Source organism: Leptidea sinapis, chromosome 38, assembly GCF_905404315.1.
Source record: "Leptidea sinapis chromosome 38, ilLepSina1.1, whole genome shotgun sequence".
Taxonomy (NCBI): Eukaryota; Metazoa; Arthropoda; class Insecta; order Lepidoptera; family Pieridae; genus Leptidea; species Leptidea sinapis.
In genome coordinates, this window is record NC_066302.1 from 1,851,995 (window position 1) to 1,869,463 (window position 17,469).

At 35.0% G+C, this 17,469-nt stretch overlaps 1 protein-coding gene across 1 annotated transcript in view; it reads right to left on the reverse strand.

Annotated features, from left to right (window-relative positions):
* LOC126975889 (nephrin-like) overlaps positions 1 to 17,469 on the reverse strand; it is a 291,725-nt gene that overhangs the window by 50,580 nt on the left and 223,676 nt on the right. Inside the window, exons 7-10 of the mRNA XM_050823989.1 lie at positions 6,995 to 7,149; positions 5,766 to 5,910; positions 4,543 to 4,673; positions 864 to 1,023 (exon numbers count right to left, since the gene is read on the reverse strand). Of these exons, the coding sequence (XP_050679946.1) occupies positions 864 to 1,023; positions 4,543 to 4,673; positions 5,766 to 5,910; positions 6,995 to 7,149 (591 nt within the window). The remainder of the gene's footprint in view (positions 1 to 863; positions 1,024 to 4,542; positions 4,674 to 5,765; positions 5,911 to 6,994; positions 7,150 to 17,469) is intronic.

Below are 17,469 nucleotides of genomic sequence, written 5' to 3' on the forward strand. Positions count from 1 at the left end.
GCGTTCCGTGCCAGTGCTCTGCCAACTGAGCCAACCGTCATTAAATCTTGTATGCTTTGTTCAACTCTCAGGTTGTGGCTTCATCTACAGGATCTACTTTACAGTTGATAACCTGCTCAACCCCAATTATAGTCGAGATGCTCTTCAAAATATAAGCATTTGTTTACCAGAATTTAATTGTAGAATAGATACTTATTCCCCAATATTAATTAAATTATATAGAAATAACTACGGATTAAACTCTCCCATTCAACTCATATGTGTAAACTATAATAAAATATTTAAATAAGATCATAATATTGATATTTTCTCAAATTTTGACTATTATAAAAGTGTCCTTGTCATTATAAAGCTTAAATATAGATAGATTAGTAAGTAAGTAATTAGTAGTAAATTCATTACTTTTTTTATTTGTTTTTAGCATTAGTTTAGTAACGTTGTGCATATCTTTAATTTAGATATGTAAATAGTTATACTTATTAATGTTTGGCTTATTCGTATATGTTAAGTAATGTATCTCGTTGGTAAGCCTTAATAAATAAATAAATAGCCGTAGGATAGGTTATCTGCTAGCTAACGGCCGTACTCAATATTCAGTCTATCTCCCGTTGTGGCCTACTAACTTATCGACGGCAACTCACCTTATCCGTACACGCTGTCTGTCAATAGAAGGCGATAGAAGTTTGTATGGAAATTGCAATTCACGCGTCCCAATATAAGGCGATAAGAATGACGTATCGGGTATATTGGGACGGCTTCAGATTATTGACAGCTTATTACTGACAGGTAGTAATAATCTCTATCTGTAGATAGTATATTGGGAACGGCCGTAAGTCAAATAAAATGTTTGGTAGGTAACTTACATATGACTTGAAGCTGCACAGGCTGTGAACGGCCATCACCCTCTACGTTAGATGCAATGCAGACGTATTTCCCAGCTTGATCTTTGGACACTCCTTGCAGCGCCAGGTGTGCAGAACCAGCAATCACACCGGCTCGTTGATTGTGGGTCATGACTTGATCCTGTCATCAGAATATGATTCATGTACGATAATAATCAGACCGTGCTTGTTTTTTTTTATGGAAAAGAAGGACAATCGAGCGTATTGGTCACCTGTTGTTAAGTGATCACCACCGCCCACATTATTTTGCACACTAGATGAATCACAGGAGCGTTGCCGGCGGTTAAGGAAAGTGTACGCGCTTTTTTTAAGGGTACCCAAGTCGTATCGTCCCGGAAACACCGCACAAGGAAGCTCATTCCACAGCTTTGCAGTACGTGGAAGAAAGCTTATTGAAAACCGCACTGTGGGGGGCCGCCACACATCCAGATGGTGAGGATGATTTCGTAACACATTTGTATACATCCAGATTGATGGGATCATCCCAACCATCCTAATTTGTGGCATGTCGTGCGAAGGTGAAATTAGGCGGCAGGAATCAGGTTAAACAGCTCTTCGGATCACTTCCCGTGATAAATGCGAGAATACACACAATGAAGCGACGTCTCTACACCACGCCAAGTGATCCAGCAATTCAGAGCACTGGGTCCCACACAATTCGAGCTACATGCTGTTTTGCACGCATACGTATTTTTTCATTTATTGTACAAAACAATGAAACAATACGCAGTTTAAAAATAAAATACGCAAGGAATCCGAAAAGTTACATACATCAGCGGCGAAACAAACGCTTAAAAACGGCAACACATAGAAAGAAAGCTAGTATCTACATAACATAATTGACACCAAACGGCGTAACTGATAAATTAAAATAAATGTGTGTCTGACAAATTTTTCAGTTTATAAAAACGCGAGTATTTATTTAAAGTAATAAAAAGATAGCATATTATGCTGTAATAGATTTATAACTACATTTTATAACGTTAAAACATAATATTCGGCCTTACAAATAAACTTGGTATAAAGTTATAACTGATGACAAACAAAGAAAATGCAAAATATTTACAATATCGTTAACAACACTGTCAATACAATGATAATTCTGAAGTTTTCCAAATGACAAGCTGCCTTGCAAATAACGTTATACGTCCGAACAAACCATTCGTAAGCAAAATGTCTATTTGTAAACATTTTACATATTCTTGATGTATGATAAGTTATAACTTTATGCCAATTTTATTTCTAAGGCCGTAGTCTTCATCTTACCATTGTCACTACAGAATTACATGAGAGGGAGAAGTAATTATAAACCTGGAGTAACTTATATCGCGTTTATTAATAAGACATCATTTATGACTTCATGTTATAAAATAAAGTCCACCGCCGCGTCCGTCTGTATGTCTGTTCGCGATAAACTCAAAAGCTGCTGCACCGATTTTCATGTCGTTTGATTGGATAGCGTGTGATTCTTGAAGAAGGTTTTAGTAAATAATTTGTTAGGTTATTGTGTAAATTTCTATATACATTAACGATATTTTATAGAGATGTCGGAAAAAATAAGCCGTCTGGGAGCTTCCAACGAATACGTTGTGCAAACCCTTTGCGACATAACAAAATAATGTGTATCGTGGTTTTGTGTATTTTATATAGGTCTTCAGAAAAGTCCTTAAGGAAATATATCTATCTTTTAAGGATAACATACTATATACATTTTAATACTCAAAAAAATTGGCAAATACTAAAAGTTGTTTACACCAAATATACGATATTATGCTACATATTGTAAAATCATTCAGAATTACGTTTTTGTTTCATTTTTAACTCATTAAATTTGAATGCATATTTGACATGGCTTTAGACTACATCAATTCAAAATACTTACATCATATTTTTTTATTCACATAACAGCGAATCGTTTCAGCTAGTCTAATATATTTGTCGACACTGTTAATAAGCTACTGCTGAAGATGGTAAGTAAGTATTAAACCCATGAGTATTAAACCCAGCGCAATGATTGTACAGAGCAACAACTACTATATTTTATTTATTTATTTATTCAATGAACAAAATCATCTTAATATATATAATAATAAAGACATACTCGCAAAACCTGTAAGGTTTATGTGCGAGCGGTAAGTTAGCATTACAATAATTGTTTTAATTACTTAAGACTTAATATAACATATCGTAGTATTATTAAAAATAAACATCATAGGTATTCATGGTTATTAACTTCTAGATAGTATTTTTTTAGCTTTACTTTGAAATTTTTCTTTTGCAGATATATAACTATTAGATCATAAGGTAATGTATTTAATATCCTAGGTAATACATAGTTACAGGTTCTTTTACCATATACATTGTTATATTTAGGTAGACAAAACTTATTTAGGTAGGCTAGTTTCTTCATATTTTGTTTTCTTTCATATTTCTTAACATTAAAATATGTATTATTATATTCTACAACTAAAATAGCGAATCTTATTTTAGAGTGTATTGACATGACATTACAATAGGAAAATAGTTCTTGGTACTTATTAGTAAACTTATATTTAATATGGTTAGGCACAATGGTTTTAAGTAATCTTATTTGTAAGTTATGAATTTTTTCTAAATATGTTTTATAAATTCTGCTATAACAGCACAACCCGTATCCAACAACAGAGTCAGCCAGGGCAAGATATAGTAGTCTCAAGATTTTGTAGTTCATTTTGTATTTAAGTATTGATAATCTAGAAAGTATTGACCTTAGTTTACTACATACAAATTCTATATGAGGACCCCACGTAAAGTAATTGTCTATAATTAGCCCAAGGTACATATGTTCTTTCACTACATCCAGTGGTGTACAGTTTGTGCTGTTATGACTTGTACTATTCTGTTGACAGTCGTGACAGTGGGCTTATATCAAAGGTTTATATGAAGATTTGTTATGAGGGGATTCTATGCACATTAACTTGGTTTTTGCGCATTAATGGCTAAACCAACATCGTGAGACCATTGACACATAGCGTCGAAGTTTTCTTGAAGTTTTCTTTCTGCTATTTTAATATCAGTGTCGGCCACAACTATACACGTGTCATCAGCAAACTGGTATACGGAACCGTGTTTGAATAACCTGCACATATTGTTTACGTATATAAGGTATTCTTTCGTTGCGATTATCGAGCCCTGAGCAGTTCCTCGCGTCTCAATAGAGTTTCCGGAAACTTAAGCGGTAATGCTGCTAGTATTCTTGGTACAATCTCACGTAGTAATAATATAATAAATATAATATAATATTGATATACTTTTAACAAATTATTAGCCCCATCCTAGGCATACGTACATACGTACAGACTGTACTATGGGTACAATGATATATTTAATACAAAACGTTTAAACATAAATGAATACATATTAACATCCATGACTCGGAAAAAAACATCCATATTCATCATATAAATGTTTGCACTTACCGGGATTCGCACCCGGGACCTTTAGCTCAATGGGCAGGGTAACTAACCACTCGGCTATATGGGTCGTCATTTTTATATATTTTTTATATATTTATATATTTTTTACCAACATATATTATAATATATTTTATTTTAGCAATTTTTGTTGTAAATAAACATTGTTTTATCATGGAAATACTTACGTTATGTTCCCAAACAACTTTATAAGCCGGCGGATTAGCGTGCACCACACACTCAAAGTACACGTCGTCCCCTTCTTCTATGTCGTTTGGATTTAACTTCGACCCCAGTTGGAGTGTTATAATTGGCATAACTATAAGCAAAATATTATGGAGAATATGAAGAAAATTTACAATAGATATTACAAAGTTATATAAAAATATCTCCCAATATAATACAAAAACAACTGTCATTTCCATCAAGTTCGGTATGGTTATGGTTTGTAAAGTGGCTTTGATCCAGTTCAGTGCAGCCCAATGTGATCTATTCTGATAGCCACTGTTAACTATAGCCCACTGCTAAGATTGATTCTTTTCATGAATCTTATTATATCTTTTGCAGTGAGCTGACGTATCTCAAGTGGTTGAAGAATTGGACTTCCCAAAGAGATGCTACGTTTACGCATTAAAGGACCACATTCAGAGAGAATGTGTAACGAGGTTTCATCTGCACTATTACAAAATCTACACGCTCTGCAATATTTGAGCCCTAAGATTGAGAGATGTTTGTTTAATCTGCAGTGCCCCGTTAGTGTCCTGGTTAATATGCGTAAGTTTTCTCTACTTAGACCTAGTGCCACATGTGCAGCCTTCTTGTTGTAGGCTTGGTTTAGAGTTTTGGAATGGGTTAAACCCGGAGTGTTGCTCCATCAATCAAGTTGGGTAACCAACTAACCAAATATTTTAACAAAACATATCTGAATATATATAAAAATTAACATATTTTAGAAAATTCTTATAAAACTAAAATTTACTACAAACTTACAAATATTACAAAGCTGAATCATTGTCGGTTTGTTTGTCCGTTCAAACGCGTTAAAAAGGAGGCCTGTTTGTTTTGAATTATAGTTTTTATCTAGCATTGGGCTATACTTCTCAGTTTGCGCCTTAATTAAAAATTATTAAACAAACAAACAGATAGCCAGACAGGTAAAACGTTATTATTATATTAATTTTCTGGTATACTTTAGAGACAGTTATTTGCACGAGTTCTTACCTAATTTTGACAACACAGAAATATTCAAGATGTAAAATGAATTTAATTGAAGTAAGTGATATATATGTAATATAGATTATTAGCATTCTTGTGTTAACAAGAAAACTCATAATGTCAAAATTTCGATTCAAATTCGAATTGCAATTCAAACATATCGAATAAAGTCGACTAGTTAATACATAAGACTTACAGTGTAAATTTAGCTTAATGTTTGTTTCCAGAACTGAATGCTCCAACTTCGGATGTGAAGCTCGACACATGAGTGTTCTCCCATCATCTTCCATACGGGGTGTCCATCGCAGAAATGATACTGTTTCGTTACGATCTTCAGAATCCTTAAAATTTCAAATTTTATAATTATCTGCAATCATTTATCAGCCATAATCATATATATCTTAGATTCCATTATATTTTATTCCATTAGATATTGGATGTCATTTAGCCTAATCGTAAGTTGCTAGAGAAAAAATAACAAGTTTCTTTGAAAGTACCATTTGCTTTTACTGTAATACACTAACTGTATGTATACTAAACACACGTACATAGTACGGGACTTCAACCCGGTATTTTTTATTTTGGTATAAAACTACATACTTCGTTTAAACTTATATATTTTACCTGTTTATCAAATATTCACAATCATGATACCCTTATTTAATTTGTTTACGGTGTACGCGGATTGATGAGAACCGACTGCACTCACTTTTGGATCTAAGTGAATTTTTTTTTTGGAGCTCTAGACAAGTTTTTGTATTTCGATGCCAAAATTTGCTGTCGTTTCTCCCTGAGTACTCCATGCGAGGCCAAATTTGCGGCTTATATAGTTGCAGGTCTCTGTTTATTGTCTCGCTTTACGGAGCACACCAAGAAGAGGCCAATTTGGCCTTCTCTTCTAAGTGACTGCTGAACTGAACGTCGCTCCATATATAGACGCCAAATATGCCCATACAGGCTGTGGCAATTAGGATAGTGATATCAAATCGAGGGAATACGACAAAGGGTAAATGCACAAACTTGTGTCTTCTTGGGGTTGAATTGAACTTAATTTTGTCGGCCTCATTCCGAGAATTTGCAAAGCATGTATGAATCACGGACAAGTAAAAAATAAGGACTCCGTGTCACCTTACATAACAGTGAGGGACCATAACAAGCCGGTAAACGTGTATATATATAGCCCCACGCATACACTTACACTAATACAAGCCGATCGGCCGCCATTGTGAGATTTGCCATCGTCTGTGACAGATCAGTTTGCGTCGCAATAAAATGGATATATGATTATCTAAGGGAGAAAAAATTGTGTAACTGGTATACTCCCGAACCGCACACACACTAGCATAAAGGTGCTTCACTTGTTAATATCACGGCGCGGAGTCCTTCTTTTTTTACTAGTCCGTGGTATGAATCAAATGACTATACCTTTTGTGATTCCGTGACAATCAATTGTTTATCATTTAGCCACCAGGTTATAACAGCTGGTGGCCTTGAACCCACAGCCCGGCAAGCTAGCTCAGCTTCATTTCCGACAGACAGCGGTTGTTCTCTGGCTAAGATCTCTACTTGAAGCGGTCGCACTGCAAATAAATAACATACATATAACATTCAAAATAACATTAAAAATAACTGTTAAGGGCGTGGTTTGATCACACGGTTATCCTATTTACCCTACTACCATGTGTGTTTGCAAAAGCATCATGGAGCTAATTTACAAAAGTTTCGTATATTTTTTTACAATTGATAATGATAATATAAAAAATTAAACAAAAAGTTTTGATTAAAAAAAGGATGCGCAAATAAATTTGTGTTGAGATTATATATTTCAATAGTTTGAAAGGTCGATAAGTGCTAACGCCTCACAGGCTAACTAACATGTGTGGTTATATACCCACCCGGTGGGTTATGCATTCTACAACGGACTGGACACTAAACATTAATATTCATGACATTCTAATAATTACGAAAATTCGCAAAATACCGATTGTTTAATAAATTTTATTTGAAAGGTCTGATCAAATCAAATGAAAGTTTAAATTAAAAAAACCGACTTAAAAAACTTTTTTTTGTTTTACTTTTACAGTAGTATTTTTCTAGATTACTTCAGGAAAACTATAATATTTCGTTGCTTTTTACTGTCAAATATTAAATTTTTAAGTAGCTGTAGGTAAGCCTACGAAAGGTGCCGAGTACCATAAACAATATAGATCCCAAGAATTGGGAACGGAAAAAAGTAATTGACTCCGAAAAAATGTTGTTCAAAACTCTATTTCAGGTTCTTGTGAGACAGTGATCGTGAAGAACGTTTGTTAGCTATGAATGACAGGTAGCCTAAGAACGACTTGTCCCGACAAGGGTTAATCATAATAATATATTAACAACCTTAATGAAAAACTCCTAAAATGGTCGTACACAAACTATAATTAGATCATCCATGTAAACAAAAATATTCATAAAAAATGTTTAACCGTGATTCTGCGCTCTTATCAGATTTATCCATTCTACGTGGGTAATCGGGCGAAGTTATTTAAGAAATAAACGTCAATAGTTACCTACAATCAAATCATAATTGGTCTTCCATAATTCAAATCACTTTACATTCGGATTAATTCGGATAACAAAATATGGTTAGACGATCCGTCGTTAACGTATGGTCGGGCCGCTGCTCGTTCAAAATGTGACGAGCAACATGGCCGCCCAACGAACCGACGACGTTCCGTCAGAGCGACAGGTACCTCTCACTCCCGCACGTCAAACTGTTTTTCTTGAAAGATTAAGGCGCCACAGTTGCGCTGCCAGACGTCAGTGGCAGGTACCTCTCGCTCTTGCCCATCCAGGTTTCTCTTTCTATTGAAGAAATGAAAAACATTTTGCACCAAACTTTAGAAGAATCACGAAAATCAGATAATAAATCTGAACGGTGTACATACAAAAAAAAATACCAATTGATTTGAGAACCTCTTCCGTTTTGAAGTCGGTTAAATACACTATGTTAACTGAAGCATTAATGACGTCACGGCTCAATAATCGTCACCGCATTGCTTACGGTTGTGGTCGTCATCATGGTTTAGGTTAGGACAACTTGTATTTTCTATTTCGTGATATTACGTTAAGTGCTATTGATTTATGAGTTGTTCGATAATAATCGTTCACCATGACTGAATAGAGAGGTTCCACACGTAACTCAGTGGATAAAAATACAATAATTTGCATTACAACTTGTTTTATTGCTGACAAAAAGTTTTGTTTAATTAATCCAATATCTACTAAAGATAATTATTGATACGCCATGCCCATTACAATGCACTACCGCTCCGGATTCTTTAAAACCCCGTAAATTCTGATTGGTACTACAATTGAGCTTCAATCACCTTAAGACATAAGATGTAGTCTCATTTATCTAGTTATTTCACTAGCTACAGCGTCCTTCAGACCGAAACACAGTAATGTTTACACATTACTGTGCTTCACGACAGAAATAGGCGTCGTTATGGTACCCATAATCTAGCTGGCATCCTGTGAAAAGAAGCCTCCCCCTGGTAGATATATGTCAAATATATAAATTATGAACTTCAATATAGACTAAAACTTCACTGTCACAAACAACATAGTGTTGAATACTCAAAGTATTTAATTAGTATACGTTTAAATAAAACACTTTTAAAGGAATAAGACGCGTAACTTTATTTTTACATTCGATTTGAGCGTAAAATTTACCTTTTTATTTTAGCTAACCCAACGTTTCAAGACATTTCCAGATCTCGTTTTCAGTCGGACTGTATCTGATAAAAATGTAACTTCAATGTGTAACACTCGCGTTAAACAAAGAAAATACTAATATAAGTTTAGTAAATCCAAAGATTATTCATTGAACAAAGATTAATGATGATTTTAATATTTTTAAATGTTAGACTTTAGGTTTTATTGCACGTTCCCTTTCATTTTATACCTTAACAAAAACATTAAACATCAAAAACAATGGAATTACCCAGAAGGATATTACATTAGTGTTGAAAGTAATTACTACCAAAGTGATGGATTACTGTAGATAATTTATCATTTTCAAGAACTACATTAACAAAATTACAGATAACAACAAGTTTTAATGTTAATAGTGACAACGTTAAAACGTTTAAAAAGTTACGAGTAATATTAAAAAGAAAACAACGAACATTTATGACATCCATTAGCATTAGTAAAAAGAGAAATGAAAAGCCCCGTCTACAAAACGATAGAAAAGTTGAGGAGCCGTTACGTGTAATACAGGAAAATTACAAAAAGGGTCATATAATGATAATGGAAAATAATTTCCTGGCTTGCCAACGCCTGTGTCGGCACAATGTTCGCAAATATAAACTAATGGTTCGTTACGAGATGCGACACAAAAGAATATTTAAGCTGTAGACATATCAGAGATTTAAGAGATTCGGTGTGTTTGTTCTTGTTCTAGGTTAATCGCAGGGATTTGTGTGGATTTCGTTTTGTAATAACAGGGAATGAGGCAGGTGAATGAGAGTGGAAGAATGGCAATTTCACGGAATTACTTCGTAGAGTCGAGTGAATGGCGGCACGTAACTATTTTAAAATTTCAGATAATCCGGACAGTTCCATTTCAGAAATTTCAATGTACTGATTATACGAATTGACAGAAATCTGGATATTATCCGAAAAATTTACAAGTTATTTGAAATAACGGATTGAAAACATTTATGAATTCAATCTGGTTTTTCTGAATATCATTTATTCAAAATCACAATATATGAAGTGATTATTTAACAAATACAGATTGTCCTCTACTTTTAATAATATAATTATAATATTACAATACTGACATACTTTTACACAAATTATCTTGCCCCAAACTAGGCAATGCCTGTACTATGGGCACAAGACAACGATATTTTAATACAATATACTTACGTAAACATTCATAAATACATATAAACATTCATGACTATGAAACAAACATTTATGTTTTGTTTATGTAAATAAGGGACGAGACGAGCAGGACGTTCAGCTGATGGTAATTGATACGCCCTGCCCATTACAATACAGTGCCGCTCAGGATTGTTGAAGAACCTCAAAAATTCTAAGCAGCACTACAATTGCGCTTGTTACCTTGAGACGTAAGATGTTAAATCTCATTTGCCCAGTAATTTCAATAGCTGCGGGCCCTTCTGACGGAAACACAATAATGTTTATACATTATTGTTTCGTGGCAGACATAGGCACCGTTTTGCTACCCATAATTAAGCCGGCATCCTGTGCTAAGGAGCCTGCCACTGGTCCATATTCATCGTATAAATGTTTGCATCTACCGGGATTCGAACTCGGGACCTCCAGCTCAGTAGGCAGGGTCACTTCAAACAATACATGATCAAACTTATCAAATCAAAACCAGGAAAGAGAAAGAAAGTCAAGCCCATAGTAAGAAAGACATTTTTAAAAGTCACACATAAACTTTCAATCATAACATTATCTTACTTTCCTGAAATAAAAGGCCTTGATTTTAAATCAAATAACAACAAAATTGCACTTCATAGAGTATTCATTAACTGTCTATTGCAATTTATTTATCTGAACGTAATTGGATGAAACTAGATTAAGGCCAAGCTAGATATGAAGTTGTACAAACAGACGTAGAGATTGCAGTAATCTAACTTCGGATTGAAGAAAACTTTGCGGTATAATTATGTAGCAGCTACTGTGTAATAAATTAGCTGTTCATAGATAAATAACTATTTATTTTTATTTTTATGGAATAGGAGGACAAACAAGGAATCACAGGAGCGTTGCCGGCATTTAAGGAAGGAGTATGCGCTTTTTTGAAGTTACCCATGTCGTATCGTCGCGGAAACACCGCATAAGGAAGCTCATTCCACAGCTTTGTAGTACGTGGAAGAAAGCTCCATGAAAACCGCACTGTGGAGGACCGCCACACATCCAGATGGTGGGGATGATGATTTGAAAATCATAGAATGTTAGTATGTTTGTTGCAATCACTTTAAATATTATATTGTTATTGAAATGATTTGTAAAACGATGAAAATGTAAATCATGATGTAAAAGATTGGCAATGAGTTACTTGCTAGTTCTTCTCATTAGCTTAATCCTTTACGAAGCAGCAGTAGATTCAATAAGAAATATTTTTTTTGATACCATAAGTCATTCCCGTGACTTACATGAATAAAGTGATTTTGATTTGATTTGATTAGAAATTAAGATGAAAGTTGTTCAAATCCATCATTTTGACCAGAATGATGATTTGCTTAAAGCAAGACTTTTATTACATCGCCTTTAATTTTCTGTCCATCTATTGCATGTTGCATTACAGATGACCACAGAGTAGGGGTTTTAAGTTGAATCGTTAAATTTAACCACTGCTTTCAAGTCAGGTTGGCCGATTGATCTAAGGCGCCAAGAGAATAGGTTCACACCTGATAAAGGTATTTAATACATTATGTTTTTTATCTAATAAATAAGTAAAGCATAAATATAACGATTCGAACACACACTAGTGTATTTGAACTATTATATTTTAGTACATTGTATTCAATGCTTATAAAGCAATCAATTACTAAAATTGTGCTTCAATGAACTTATAACTATAACATTAATTAACCTTTTAAGATGAGCTTATTAGATGTCACTGCTTATTTATACAAAACTAAACCAGTGTACTTCAATGAACATAGTGCGATAACCTAAATAACCTTTTAAATAATATATAATACAATATATTTGTGAGTCTTACATTTTTCTGCTTTTTGGCAGCGATACACTTGGCCCCTGGGTCGCAGAGGCGCAGATAATGTACCTACAAGGTAATACGCGCGTCGATAGGGCTACTGGAAACCCAAGCGCTGGCAGCTGTCAACGGATCAGCCTTGCTATCCAACGCGGTAATGCTGCCAGTATTAGTGGTACGCTTCCCGGTAATGACAGTTTTAAGGTAATTTAATCATAGCATTGTAAATATAGTTATACCTAATATGTGTTTTGTTTGACTAAATATACTTATTTATATTAATACAACAGAAACATTACCTTTTCCAAACCAGACTAAAAAGACAAAAGCTAGACCTTTAGTCATATCCGCTTATTGGTTGCTGAAGGCATTATACTATTTTCTTGAACTGATGAATAATTTTTCAAAGTGGTCCACTGAATTACTAATGAATTTTACAAGTTTAATCGCGATTTGACCGCGTGGATACGTGGCGTACAGTGAGCAGCAGATTTATGAACATATCAGAATGAAAAAATCACTTACTGTTACGGATAGTTGCCCCAATATTGCATTCAAATTGGTACAGCACTATCCGAGATTAGAGTCACAAACAAATATTTAAACAGACTGTCTGTTTGAAACTATGTTTAAAACTATTTTTGGCCTCTATTACACATGTACAATGTGTATACAATTTATTTTGGAACAAAATTTATGGACAATGCGAGGACTCGAATTCGCGCCTCTCGGGTTCCATTCAAGCACTATTACCAAGCCAGCCATCCAAGTTACTCAATGTCCGTTAATCTTGTATGTCGTGTTCAACTCTCAGGTTGTGGCTCCATCTACAGAAACTATTTCACAGTTGATAACCTGCTCAACCGAAATAATTGTTTACTATAAGATATTTGTAAATTTCATCCCAGAAGTGAGAGATAATGTATAAAATAATAACAAAATGTACAGTGTGTATACCATACATTATAGAGATTATTCGTGGGTATAAAGGAATCCCGCCAATAGATCCAAATATTAAAATACACCTTAAAAGTAACAAGGACTGTAAAATATTTTTAATACGTCTCAAACTTCGCAGAGTTAAGCAGGTGCATCTAGTTCAATGCGGTCCAACTAAATAGCTGTAGTAAATGGTTGGGGGAACATGACTCGCACAGACATATTATTTGCGGGTAGATTCACATTATTCTAGATTCTCAAGACAATACAAATTTGTTATCTTACCTTAGGCAGTTAAAGGTAATATATTATTCAGGTGAGGAATTTGAATTGTTTACATTTTGGTAAAAGTTACTAAGGACATTGTTCTGTGTTCATACATGATTCACCCCAGCACCGTTAGCAATGAAAAAACGCTTAAAATGTGTTAAATTACCTGCAGATTATTGTCATATGTTATTTATCAAACAGACACTTCAGGATATCCCATTATTTAAAAAATGTATCTGATTTTGAGGTTATAATTGAGGAGTCTATAACACAATTATGATACTATAACGGTTCTGCGGCGGATTACGACATTGTCCTTTAGGTAAACTTTAGAATAAAAAAAAAATCAACTATTATACAGTGATATAAATAGCAGCTGTTTTCTGCAAATGAATCAACGCCTCAATGAATGCTGACACTAAGCCGTTAAGCGCTTTGATTAAGCTTTATGCTGTCTTTTTATTTCTTCTGCAAATTGAGAAGACGCCGGATGTCTCAAAATGCATTATTATGCTTAAGCAATTGGAAATATATTATAGGGCAGACAAGGCCCCACTAAGCACTAATTAAGAATTGCAAACGAGTAAAACGTTGAGAGAAATGTTTAAGACACACTTGTATCTTTCTATTGAGTTGGATGCTCGAGATATTGTATACTGAATAGAAAAGGTCAAGGAGTATTGTACTTATTGATTTAAGATTTTTACTCTAGATAATGATGTTCGTTTGGTACTTCTTAAGTCCGCTCCCTATAATAAACGAAGTGTTAGTAATTATAGCTATACTTATATCATGTTGTATTACTTCTTCATCATCATCATCATCAGCCGGAAGACGTCCACTGCTCGACACACGCCTCTCTTAAAGATCTCCACGACGATCGATCCTGCGCTCCTAATCCAACGCATTCCGGCCATCTTGACTAGATCGTCGGTCCATCCTGCCTACCAACACTGCGCCTTCTTACGTGTACGTGGTCACCATTCAAGACTTTACTGCCCCACTGGCTATCTGTCCGTCAAACTATGTGCCCTGCCCACTGCCATTTCAGTTACTTCGGTTCTACTACGGATCTCCTAATTTCTCATTCGATCTCGCAATTGTATCACTGCATGTTGTATCACTTATAAAATAAAATAAAATCAATAAGCCTTTTATTCCCATATTAAATTACATAATTAAATTTAACTAAATTTAATAATTAAAAAACATTTTATAATTATTGCTAGTAACCATAACTTATAATATTATAAGAATTAAAAAAAAAACAAAAGTTGTATGTTAGTAAGTTTTTGTCCATTTCTTAATAACGAATGTCTTCATCAGTACTATGGGCCCCTATTTGGGCGAAGATCTCCTCCATTTTCTTCCATCTTTGCCCAATAATAGCCAGTTTTTTCCAGCGTATTCAAATTCATCATCAGCCCACCTCTTAAACTGTCTTCCAACTTTTTTAATACCCTCCGGCCCTTTCCATGTCGTATCACTTGTCAAACCGTAATTTTGGGTCTCGAAATTCAGACATTCAGAGGTCAAGTGTTAATAAAGTCAAAAAGATTGAAGCAGAGTCTTCTAATGAGCCAAGGTGTTTCAAGCATGGTTTGTATTCATAACTTATTGTCCCAAGTAACCGAAAAAGTCTTAAGTGACTGCTGTGACCGAAACAGATTTTATTACAAAATGCAAACACTTTAAAATTCATCTTAATTAATAAATATTAATGTATTCACTCTCCTAGAACTAATAACTAATAATACCTAAAAGTTTTTACACAGTTTATTCTAGAATATCTTATCTGCAAAGTGCTTCAGTCTCAGAGTAATCTCTTGGGAACAGCCATTTAATTCAAGAAACGAGTATTTTTTATAATCGTAGAGGAATCAAAATAATTACAAGTAAGATCCATATTTTCGGGATTCTATACAGAAAAGGAACAGACGCAGATTAAAAATCAGGTAGCAATAGTTAGTTATTATTAATTTTTCAGACTAGATCCATACTCTCTCTCTCTTTAGTCGTTCCCTCATAACTGCGGATCGTGGTTATCGACAAGTGGTCCACATCTAAAGTGAACTTTTTGCTTCCATCGGCTTCTGTCCATCGCGGCCCAAACGACGGAGCTAAACCTCGGGGACCTGGAGTCTTTTATTTAGTGGACCCATCTGGTAGGAGATCGGCCTCGGGCTCGCTTGCCATTTGTGTTCCCAACTATGATCAATTTCTCCAGGCTCCCATTACCCCTTTACAATATGTGGCCAAAATATGAAATAATTCGGTGGTGGCATATCGTGAACAGACGGGTTTTTATCTTGAGCTGTGAGAGGATCGACACATTTGTTCTCTTGGCCGTCCGAGATATACTCAACATATGCCCCCAGCACCACATCTCCAAGGCATCAATCCTCTACCTCTTTTGAGCCAGTATCGTCCACGACTCCACGCCATACAGATAATTGGGGAATATTAAAAATTGTTAATAGTAATTCCCCTCTTTTTCCACATTTTGTTCAGGCGGGTCAGATCATTACAATCGACATTTAATGACATGAAAGACTAATTAACACGAAGGTTTCCTTTATCGATACCCCTAGCTGGCAATGGTTAACCGAACCCTTTGTAAGGCAACCCTAGGCACGCGTTACAGCCCTGTGGTTTTATCTGTGACCAATGTAAACGCATTTAACAGATTTTGTAGTGAAAATTAAGTTGGTAATCGAACAGAGCTAGCCACAACAGTTCGGGTAGTTTTGAATAATGAGAAAATAATTTGAAATTGCCTATTTGAATTGAAAATTAGATCACGATCGATAGATCATTATTTAAACATAATATTGTTAATGATAGTGAATTATCAATAAAGTTGCCCGATTTCATTCCCTATGCATATACACCTATGGAGTGGCAGTGGGAGGCTCCTTTGCATAGCATGCCGGCTAGATTATGGGTACCACAACGGCGTTTATTTGCAGCGAAGCAGTAATGTGTAAGCATCATTGTGTGTCGGTCTGACGAGCGCCGTAGGCAGTGAAATTACTGGGCAAATGAGACTTGACAACTTATGTCTCAAGGTGACGAGGGCAGTTACCGTGACGCTCAGAATTATTGGGTTTTTCAAGAATCCTGAGCGGCTACTTCTTACTGATACTTCTTACACGGGAAATAAGTTTTATAACGTTTTATATAAGTAGCTTTATTCAAACCGTTAGCGTCCTACAAAACATTTAAACGGCGTATTTTTCTTCGCCTTGCTTTGCTAAAACTGTACAATTGTATATATATATACAACAAATTTTAAACTTTTTTTTTTAATATAAGGGACGAGACCGGCAGGACGTTCAGCTGATGGTAATTGATGCGCCCTGCCCATTACAATGCAGTGCCGCTCAGGATTCTTGAAAAACGCAAAAAATCTGAGCGGCATTACAACTGCGCTCGTCACCTTCACTATGAAATTACTGGGCAAACGAGACTTAACATCTTATGACTCAAGGTCACTAGCTAGTGCTACGGCGCCCTTCAGATCGAAACACAGTAATGCTTACACACTACTGCTTCACGGCAGAAATAGGCGCCGTTGTGGTACCCATAATCTAGCCGGCATCCTGTGCAAAGGAGCCTCCCACCTCGAACTCAATTAAATTACTTATTAATTAATAATATACCACTTAAGAACAATGTAGCATGGAAGAATTTTTGAATTTGGCTTAGTAAATTCCGAGATTATACATCAATATTAAATTATTACGATGCATAGAGAACCTTATCTTTTTAAAGTTTTCATCACTTTAGCAAGCAGCTGTTTACAATATATGTAAACGGTAAATTAGAGATTTTTGAAGTGTCACGTAGAGCTAACTTTTAAAATGGCTGCCTGATTGCAAATATTCAAAACTCAGATATTTTCTGCAAAAAGAAAACACGGATAACATTACCAAACCTTATT